The sequence below is a fragment of the Scyliorhinus torazame genome, chromosome 11, assembly GCF_047496885.1.
Source record: "Scyliorhinus torazame isolate Kashiwa2021f chromosome 11, sScyTor2.1, whole genome shotgun sequence".
Taxonomy (NCBI): domain Eukaryota; kingdom Metazoa; phylum Chordata; class Chondrichthyes; order Carcharhiniformes; family Scyliorhinidae; genus Scyliorhinus; species Scyliorhinus torazame.
The window spans coordinates 257,244,168-257,255,227 of record NC_092717.1 but is presented as its reverse complement, the minus strand read 5'-3'; the positions used below and the strand labels follow the sequence as shown (position 1 = coordinate 257,255,227).

Here is an 11,060-nt window from a genome sequence, read left to right as displayed (position 1 = left end):
TGTATAATTGACTCGCCCTCCCCAGGGGCAGTGTGGGACAGTGTTGCCGCCTCTCCCCTCACACTGTCCAGTGTGGACACCCTCCCCCCCTGAACCATCTCCCTGTTTATCCACAGATGACTTCACCACAGTCACGGGTTCAGTTACAGACGTTGCCGCCGCTTTCGGTAACTCCTGGCGCGTCCCTCAGCCAGAGCCACAGGTACAATATTTGGGAGTGATGAAGAGTTCAGAGTTTGGGGGTCGGGATTGGGGTTCGGGGGCAGTTAGAATGTCACCTGCTCAATGTCAGAGGGTGATGGCTGTGTTGAGGGTGCTGAGGGTCTGTGGGTGCTGAGGATGTTGTGGGTGCTGGATGAGCAGGGGTGCTGGGACTGTTGAGGGTGCTGAGGGTGCTGAGGGTCTTGTGAGTGTTGAGGGTGCTGTGAGTGTTGAGGGTGCTGTGGGTGCTGGGGCTGCTGTGGGTGCTGGGGCTGCTGTGGGTGCTGATGATGCTGTGGGTTCTGGGGCTGCTGTGGGTGCTGGGCCTGCTGTGGGTGCTGGGCCTGCTGTGAGTGCTGGGGCTGCTGTGGGTGCTGGGGTTGCTGTGGGTGCTGAGGGTGCTGTGGGTGCTGGGGTTGCTGTGGGTGCTGGGGTTGAAGGTGCTGAGGATGCTGTGGGTGCTGTGGGTGCTGAGGATGCTGTGGGTGCTGGGGTTGTTGAGGGAGCTGTGGGTGCTGGGCCTGCTATGGGTGCTGAGGGTGCTGTGGGTGCTGATGATGCTGTGGGTGCTGTGGGTGCTGAGGGTGCTGTGGGTGCTGAGGATGCTTTGGCAGCTGAGGGTGCTGTGGGTGCTGAGGGTGCTGTGGGTGCTGGGGTTAATGTTTAATTTGGTGCTGTGTTTTTCCAGCTCTGTGATGATGCCTCACAGCTCCGTCCTGGGTGCAATTCTCCGAATGTCCAACTTCGCCAAGCAGCAGAATCGCTGTGCAGTCGGCTCCATTCGCCACCCTTCAGTCCGTGTCACACAGAGGTACGGAAAACCCCTCGACCTCCCACAGGAACGCTGCTTTACCCAGCCTGTCTGAGGGAAGGTGGCAGTGAAGATTCCAAATGAAACAGCGAGCGCTGAGCACGGGGGGGGGGGGGGGGGGGGGGTGGTCATTGGGGGAGATGGGGGGGGGGGGGGGGTGGTCATTGGGGGAGATGGGGAGGGGGTCATTGGGGGAGATGGGGGGGCGGGGGGGTCATTGGGGGAGATGGGGGGGTCGTTGGGGGAGATGGGGGGGGTCATTGGAGGAGATGGGGGGGGCATCCTGGCGGGGGGGGGCATCCTGGCGGGGGGGGGCATCCTGGCGGGGGGGGGGGGCATCCTGGCGGGGGGGTCATCCTGGCGGGGGGGGGCCCTCCTGAGCGCTGGCCCTGCGTGTGGCCCCATCTCCGGATACCGGATAACAGCTTGTACAATGTCGCTGGGTCGAACCCAGCACCCTTGACGAGAACCTCAATGAGCAGAGTTCAATCTGCTCAACACAAACCGAGGAACAACAGGGTGCGACTGGACAGAGGGAGACGGAGCGGGGGTGAGAGGCAGGAGGCGGGGAGAAGGAACTAAGTGAGTCACAAAACCACAAAATGAGGCCATTCTGCCCATTGTTTCAATAGTGCCTCCCATTGCGAGAATAACTCACCGCGTGTCTCCACCCCCCACCCCCCCCTCTTTCCCTGTAGTCCTGACAGTTATTCCTGTGCCAGTGTTTCCAAATTCCCCCTTGAATATCTCGATTAGCGCAGTCAGACGGAACATTCCGGATCCTAACCACTCGCTGTGTGAATCTGTCTCACTCTCAGACAGAACATTCCGGATCCTAACCACTCGCTGTGTGAATCTGTCTCACTCTCAGACGGAACATTCCGGATCCTAACCACTCGCTGTGTGAATCTGTCTCTCTCACTCTCAGACAGAACATTCCGGATCCTAACCACTCGCTGTGTGAATCTGTCTCACTCTCAGACAGAACATTCCGGATCCTAACCACTCGCTGTGTGAATCTGTCTCACTCTCAGACAGAACATTCCGGATCCTAACCACTCGCTGTGTGAATCTGTCTCACTCTCAGACAGAACATTCCGGATCCTAACCACTCGCTGTGTGAATCTCTCTCACTCTCAGACAGAACATTCCGGATCCTAACCACTCGCTGTGTGAATCTGTCTCTCTCACTGTCAGACAGAACATTCCGGATCCTAACCACTCGCTGTGTGAATCTGTCTCACTCCCAGACAGAACATTCCGGATCCTAACCACTCGCTGTGTGAATCTGTCTCTCTCTCTCTCTCAGACAGAACATTCCGGATCCTAACCACTCGCTGTGTGAATCTCTCTCACTCTCAGACAGAACATTCCGGATCCTAACCACTCGCTGTGTGAATCTGTCTCTCTCACTGTCAGACAGAACATTCCGGATCCTAACCACTCGCTGTGTGAATCTGTCTCTCTCACTGTCAGACAGAACATTCCGGATCCTAACCACTCGCTGTGTGAATCTGTCCCTCTCACTCTCAGACAGAACATTCCGGATTCTAACCACTCGCTGTGTGAATCTGTCTCTCTCACTCTCAGACAGAACATTCCGGATCCTAACCACTCGCTGCGTGAATCTGTCTCTCTCACTCTCAGACAGAACATTCCGGATCCTAACCACTCGCTGTGTGAATCTGTCTCTCTCTCTCTCTCAGACAGAACATTCCGGATCCTAACCACTCGCTGTGTGAATCTGTCTCTCTCACTCTCAGACAGAACATTCCGGATCCTAACCACTCGCTGTGTGAATCTGTCTCTCTCACTCTCAGACAGAACATTCCGGATCCTAACCACTCGCTGTGTGAATCTGTCTCTCTCACTCTCAGACAGAACATTCCGGATCCTAACCACTCGCTGTGTGAATCTGTCTCTCTCACTCTCAGACAGAACATTCCGGATCCTAACCACTCGCTGTGTGAATCTGTCTCTCTCACTCTCAGACAGAACATTCCGGATCCTAACCACTCGCTGTGTGAATCTGTCTCTCTCACTCTTGTGGTGTTGGGTGTTCTAACACACAGAAGAGCCAACACAGTTGCATATGGTACAACGCTTGTTTATTTAAACTCACTATTTACAACTTGGTCTTTGCACTCTGCACGTGGGGGGCTCCCTGCTTGTGGTGTTTCAACAGCTCTTTCATGCTTCCTTCTCCCCAGACCTACTGACCTCCAGGTGTCGTGCTCGTGCTTTTTATGTGGTTGGTGTTCTTGTCTGTGATTGGTTGTGGTGTTGTGTACTCTGATTTGCCTGTTAGTGTGTCCATCATGATGTGTGTGTTTGAATATCATGACATCCCCCCTTTTTACAAAGATATGTGCCTACGTGGTAATAAATATGATCGTGACGTGAGTGCATCTAAGAGTGTGTGTGTGTCGTGTGCAGCATGTGTCTATGACGGAACTATGTACATGGGGCGATGTCGAGTGCGTCACATGAATCCAGTTGTACCATAACATAACAGAAATGCGAACGAGAGAAGAAGAAAAAAAATTTTGAACAGTTGTCCAGTCAGACGACATCTGGAACGATAAACAACAACAGGTTATCATGTAAAATTGTCCAACTTATTAAACATATGAACTGTATTATAAGTCCATTCTAATGGGTTTGCGACGAATTCGGGTTGACCGCCTTAAGGGTGGATCAAGAACCACCGGCTGCTGTGCAGGCATGGCCATGGGTGGCGATGGAAAGGGCGTGATGTGCGGCAGCTCCACAAAGTCATCCTCGGAAGCCTGTTGAGGATCTGGCGTGTTGTGTGGCTGTGAACGTGGAAGTCGGCGAAGGGCGCGCCGATTGCGGCGACGCACGGAACCATCCGGCATGCGAACCAGGAACGAGCGGGGAGCCACTTGTCGGAGGACTTCGGCCGGTGCTGACCAGCCACCATACGGTTGATGGACGCGTACTTTGTCTCCGGAGGACAGGGGGGGCAGGTCCGTCGCTCGTGTGTCGTACCGACCTTTCTGGCGATCACGCTGCAGTTGCATGTCCCGAAGAACCGCCTCATGGTCTGTTGTCGGTGCCAGGACGGAAGGTACCGTCGTCCTGAGGGAGCGACCCATTAGTAGCTGCGCTGGCGAGAGGCCCGTGGATAACGGGGCCGATCGATAGGCCAGCAAGGCAAGGTTAAAGTCCGATCCGGCATCAGCCGCCTTGCACAGGAGCCGCTTTGCGATGTGGACACCCTTTTCAGCCTTCCCGTTCGATTGTGGATGCAGAGGGCTGGATGTCACATGAGTGAAACCATATGCTGCGGCAAAGGACGACCATTCACGGCTGGCAAAACAAGGTCCATTGTCTGACATGACAGTCCTTGGAATGCCATGGCGAGCAAACGTTTCCTTGCAGGCCCCAATGACTGCGGACGACGTCAGATCATGGAGAGGCATGACTTCCGGGTAGTTTGAGAAGTAGTCTATAATAACAATGTAATCTCTGCCGAGCGCGTGAAATAGGTCAACACCCACCTTCGCCCAGGGGGACGTCACCATCTCGTGTGGTAGAAGTGTTTCCGGAGGTTGCGCCGGCTGAAACCTCTGACAGGTTGTGCAGTTGAGCACCATGTTGGCTATGTCTTCATTAATACCCGGCCAATATACCGCCGCCCGGGCCCTTCGTCTGCATTTTTCGACACCCAAGTGGCCTTCGTGTAGTTGACGAAGAATCATCTGGCGCACACTGTGTGGAATGACGATCCTATGCGATTTCATAAGGACCCCGTCTATATTGGTGAGATCATCTCGCACATTATAAAACTGGGGGCACTGCCCTTTTAGCCACCCTTCCGTCATGTGGCGCATCACTCGCTGCAGCAGAGGGTCAGTCGCCGTCTCTGCGCGTATGTGGGCCAGACAAGGATCATCAGCTGGCATATTTGCTGCTGTCAGAGTCACGTGTGCCTCAATTTGACGCACGAACCCCTCCGCATCTGGTGGTGTGCTCACTGCTCGGGAAAGAGTGTCCGCCACTATGAGTTCCTTCCCCGGAGTGTAGATCAGTTCAAAATCGTACCTCCTGAGTTTGAGTAAGATGCGCTGGAGGCGAGGAGTCATGTCGTTCAGGTCTTTGTTAATGATGTTGACCAGGGGGCGGTGGTCAGTTTCGACCGTGAATCGTGGCAGGCCATACACATAGTCGTGGAACTTGTCCAGTCCAGTTAACAAGCCCAGGCATTCTTTTTCGATTTGCGCGTAGCGCTGTTCGGTAGGGGTCATGGCTCGTGAGGCATACGCAACCGGGGCCCATGATGACGTGCTGTCTTTTTGCAGGAGTACCGCTCCAATACCAGATTGGCTGGCGTCTGTTGAGATCTTTGTAGGGCGAGTCGCGTCAAAGAAGGCCAGCACTGGTGCCGTGACCAGTTTGTGCTTGAGCTCCTCCCATTCCTGCTGATGCGACTGGTGCCAGTTGAATTCCGTCGATTTTTTTACGAGATGGCGCATGTTTGTTGTATGAGAAGCCAGGTTGGGAATGAACTTCCCAAGGAAGTTGACCATGCCCAGGAATCTTAAGACAGCCTTCTTGTCAGCCGGTCGTGGCATGGCTGTGATGGCGCTAACCTTGTCTGCATCGGGACGGACCCCGGACCTTGAGATGTGGTCCCCGAGGAATTTCAGCTCCGTCTGGCCGAAAGCACACTTCGCACGGTTGAGACGCAGGCCATTTTGCCGTATGCGGGTGAAGACACGTCGAAGACGATGCATGTGTTCCTGCGGAGTGGTGGACCAAATGATGATATCGTCCACATATACACGTACCCCTTCGATGCCTTCCATCATCTGCTCCATAATGCGGTGGAATACTTCAGATGCCGAAATGATGCCGAATGGCATCCGGTTGTAGCAGAATCTGCCAAAAGGGGTGTTGAATGTGCATAGTCTTCGGCTGGCCGGGTCCAGTTGGATCTGCCAGAATCCTTTGGACGCATCCAATTTAGTGAATATGTTGGCTCGCGCCATCTCGCTGGTGAGGTCTTCTCGTTTCGGGATGGGATAGTGTTCCCGCATGATGTTGTTGTTCAGATCTTTTGGATCTATACATATACGGAGCTCGCCAGAGGGCTTCTTTACACAGACCATGGAGCTGACCCATGGCGTGGGCTCCGTGACCTTGGATAGGACCCCTTGGTCCTGAAGAATCTGCAGTTGTGCCTTGAGGCGGTCTTTGAGAGGCGCAGGAACCCTGCGAGGTGCGTGAACGACAGGGATGGCGTCCGGTCTGAGTCGAATCTTGTACGTGTGTGGCAATGTCCCCATGCCTTCAAAAACCTCCTGGTTGTGAGCGAGGAGGGAATGGAGATTCGCGTGGAACTCAGCATCCGGGAAGTCGGATATCTCATCTGGAGAGAGAGACATGATGCGCTGTACCAGGTGAAGGACCTTACACGCTTGTGCGCCCAGTAACGAGTCCTTTGATGAGCCCACAACTTCGAAGGGGAGTGTGGCCGTGTACCTCTTGTGAGTCACCTGTAGCTGGCAAGATCCTACGGACGGGATAACGTTCCCGTTATAGTCAACCATCTTAAGCCGGGATGGTGTGATGAGTGGTTTGACCTTCATGGCCTGGACTGCAGAGTAAGCAATCAGGTTGGCGGATGCGCCGGTGTCCAGACGGAAGGCGACGCGCGATCGGTTGACCGTCAGGGTGGCACACCACTCATCGTCTGGATTGATGGCATTGACCTTGTTGACATCAATGACGGCAACTCTGAAGTCATCCTGGTCATCTGCATCACTTAACTGGAAGTCTTGATGCGTGGGCTGGACGGTCCTGACTCGTGTGCGAGGTTGTCGAGGATGCGCCGGATCCATGGGTTGAGCCGCACGACAGCGGGCTGCGTAGTGGCCTATCATGGCACATCTGTTGCACTGTTGGTATTTTGCAGGACATTGCCCTTTTAAGTGTAGACCTCCACACTTGCTGCACGTCATGACGTCACGGCGTTCGTTGCGCCACTGCGCATGCGCAGTGCGATCTTGCGGTGGGCGCGCCTGCGCAGTGCGTCCCTCGTTGTGGCCGTTATTCTTGGCGCGCACCTGCGCGGGAGACCGCGAAAAGCGCGGGAAGCGGCCGCTGTCGTCCGGGCCGTGGGGCGGGAAGAAATCGACGGCCTGGATGCGTTCAACGTCGTGGGCGGCCTGGCTTGCCGATTCGACGGCTGGGGACCCCCTCCGTGCCAACTCGGACGCCTGAAATCGGGCAAAACGGCAGGCAGCATTCTCATGGAGGACACAGGCTTCCACAGCAGACGCTAAGGTGAGGCTCTTTATTTTAAGAAGCTGCTGGCGTAGGCCACTGGAGGCAACGCCAAAAACAATCTGGTCCCTGATCATGGACTCTGTGGTGGTGCCGTAACCGCAGGACTGCGCCAGAATCCGGAGGTGCGTCAAAAAGGGTTGAAAAAGCTCCTCCTTACCTTGCAGGCGTTGCTGAAAGATGTATCTTTCGAAAGTTTCGTTTACTTCAGTTTGAAAGTGCTGGTCCATTTTGAGGATGACCGTGTCATATTTGGCCTGGTTTTCGCCTTCCTCGAACACCAGTGAATTAAAGACATCATTTGGGTGGGGGCCTGCGTAGAAGAGGAGCATTGCAATCTTCGAATCATCCGAGACATTCTGTTTTTCGGTGGCACGGATGTACAGGTCAAATCGCTGCCTGTAGAGCTTCCAGTTGGTGCCTAGGTTCCCCGTGACTTGCATCGGCTGCGGTTTGCCGGTGTGGTCCATGTCCAGAATGGCAGGTTGGTAGGCAGGTATCGATCCACTCCTGTACCATGTGGTGTTGGGTGTTCTAACACACAGAAGAGCCAACACAGTTGCATATGGTACAACGCTTGTTTATTTAAACTCACTATTTACAACTTGGTCTTTGCACTCTGCACGTGGGGGGCTCCCTGCTTGTGGTGTTTCAACAGCTCTTTCATGCTTCCTTCTCCCCAGACCTACTGACCTCCAGGTGTCGTGCTCGTGCTTTTTATGTGGTTGGTGTTCTTGTCTGTGATTGGTTGTGGTGTTGTGTACTCTGATTTGCCTGTTAGTGTGTCCATCATGATGTGTGTGTTTGAATATCATGACAACTCTCAGACAGAACATTCCGGATCCTAACCGCTCGCTGTGTGAATCAGTCTCTCTCACTCTCAGACAGAACATTCCGGATCCTAACCACTCGCTGTGTGAATCTGTCTCTCTCACTCTCAGACAGAACATTCCGGATCCTAACCACTCGCTGTGTGAATCTCTCTCTCTCACTCTCAGACAGAACATTCCGGATCCTAACCACTCGCTGTGTGAATCTGTCTCACTCTCAGACAGAACATTCCGGATCCTAACCACTCGCTGTGTGAATCTGTCTCTCTCACTCTCAGACAGAACATTCCGGATCCTAACCACTCGCTGTGTGAATCTGTCTCTCTCTCAGACAGAACATTCCGGATCCTAACCACTCGCTGTGTGAATCTGTCTCTCTCACTCTCAGACAGAACATTCCGGATCCTAACCACTCGCTGTGTGAACCTGTCTCTCTCTCAGACAGAACATTCCGGATCCTAACCACTCGCTGTGTGAATCTGTCTCTCTCACTCTCAGACAGAACATTCCGGATCCTAACCACTCGCTGTGTGAATCTGTCTCTCTCTCTCAGACAGAACATTCCGGATCCTAACCACTCGCTGTGTGAATCTGTCTCTCTCTCAGACAGAACATTCCGGATCCTAACCACTCGCTGTGTGAATCTGTCTCTCTCACTCTCAGACAGAACATTCCGGATCATAACCACTCGCTGTGTGAATCTGTCTCTCTCGCTCTCAGACAGAACATTCCGGATCCTAACCACTCGCTGTGTGAATCCGTCTCTCTCTCAGACAGAACATTCCAGATCCTAACCACTCGCTGTGTGAATCTGTCTCTCTCACTCTCAGACAGAACATTCCGGATCCTAACCACTCGCTGTGTGAATCTGTCTCTCTCTCTCTCAGACAGAACATTCCGGATCCTAACCACTCGCTGTGTGAATCTGTCTCTCTCACTCTCAGACAGAACATTCCGGATCCTAACCACTCGCTGTGTGAATCTGTCTCTCTCACTCTCAGACAGAACATTCCGGATCCTAACCACTCGCTGTGTGAATCTGTCTCTCTCGCTCTCAGACAGAACATTCCGGATCCTAACCGCTCGCTGTGTGAATCTGTCTCTCTCTCTCTCAGACAGAACATTCCGGATCCTAACCACTCGCTGTGTGAATCTGTCTCTCTCGCTCTCAGACAGAACATTCCGGATCCTAACCACTCGCTGTGTGAATCTGTCTCTCTCACTCTCAGACAGAACATTCCGGATCCTAACCACTCGCTGTGTGAATCTGTCTCTCTCTCAGACAGAACATTCCGGATCCTAACCACTCGCTGTGTGAATCTGTCTCTCTCACTCTCAGACAGAACATTCCGGATCCTAACCACTCGCTGTGTGAATCTGTCTCTCTCTCTCAGACAGAACATTCCGGATCCTAACCACTCGCTGTGTGAATCTGTCTCTCTCACTCTCAGACAGAACATTCCGGATCCTAACCACTCGCTGTGTGAATCTGTCTCTCTCACTCTCAGACAGAACATTCCGGATCCTAACCGCTCGCTGTGTGAATCTGTCTCTCTCACTCTCAGACAGAACATTCCGGATCCTAACCACTCGCTGTGTGAATCTGTCTCTCACTCTCAGACAGAACATTCCGGATCCTAACCACTCGCTGTGTGAATCTGTCTCACTCTCAGACAGAACATTCCAGATCCTAACCACTCGTTGTGTGAATCTGTCTCTCTCACTCTCAGACAGAACATTCCGGATCCTAACCACTCGCTGTGTGAATCTGTCTCTCTCACTCTCAGACAGAACATTCCGGATCGTAACCACTCGCTGTGTGAATCTGTCTCACTCTCAGACAGAACATTCCGGATCCTAACCACTCGCTGTGTGAATCTCTCTCTCTCACTCTCAGACAGAACATTCCGGATCCTAACCACTCGCTGCGTGAATCTGTCTCTCTCACTCTCAGACAGAACATTCCGGATCCTAACCACTCGCTGTGTGAATCTCTCTCTCTCACTCTCAGACAGAACATTCCGGATCCTAACCACTCGCTGTGTGAATCTGTCTGTCTCACTCTCAGACAGAACATTCCAGATCCTAACCACTCGCTGTGTGAATCTCTCTCTCTCACTCTCAGACAGAACATTCCGGATCCTAACCACTCGCTGTGTGAATCTGTCTCTCTCACTCTCAGACAGAACATTCCGGATCCTAACCACTCGCTGTGTGAATCTGTCTCTCTCTCTCAGACAGAACATTCCGGATCCTAACCACTCGCTGTGTGAATCTGTCTCTCTCTCTCAGACAGAACATTCCGGATCCTAACCACTCGCTGTGTGAATCTGTCTCTCTCTCTCTCAGACAGAACATTCCGGATCCTAACCACTCGCTGTGTGAATCTGTCTCACTCTCAGACAGAACATTCCGGATCCTAACCACTCGCTGTGTGAATCTGTCTCACTCTCAGACAGAACATTCCGGATCCTAACCACTCGCTGTGTGAATCTGTCTCACTCTCAGACAGAACATTCCAGATCCTAACCACTCGCTGTGTGAATCTGTCTCACTCTCAGACAGAACATTCCGGATCCTAACCACTCGCTGTGTGAATCTGTCTCTCTCACTCACAGACAGAACATTCTGGATCCTAACCACTCGCTGTGTGAATCTGTCTCCCTCTCAGACAGAACATTCCGGATCCTAACCACTCGCTGTGTGAATCTGTCTCTCTCACTCTCTCAGACAGAACATTCCGGATCCTAACCACTCGCTGTGTGAATCTGTCTCTCTCTCAGACAGAACATTCCGGATCCTAACCACTCGCTGTGTGAATCTGTCTCTCTCACTCTCAGACAGAACATTCCGGATCCTAACCACTCGCTGTGTGAATCTGTCTCACTCTCAGACAGAACATTCCG

At 53.0% G+C, this 11,060-nt stretch overlaps 1 protein-coding gene across 1 annotated transcript in view; it reads left to right on the top strand.

Moving 5' to 3' along the window:
* sspo (SCO-spondin) overlaps window positions 1–11,060 on the top strand; it is a 1,206,999-nt gene that overhangs the window by 52,974 nt on the left and 1,142,965 nt on the right. The window contains 2 exon segments of the mRNA XM_072468611.1: window positions 117–202; window positions 890–1,012. Of these exon segments, the coding sequence (XP_072324712.1) occupies window positions 117–202; window positions 890–1,012 (209 nt within the window).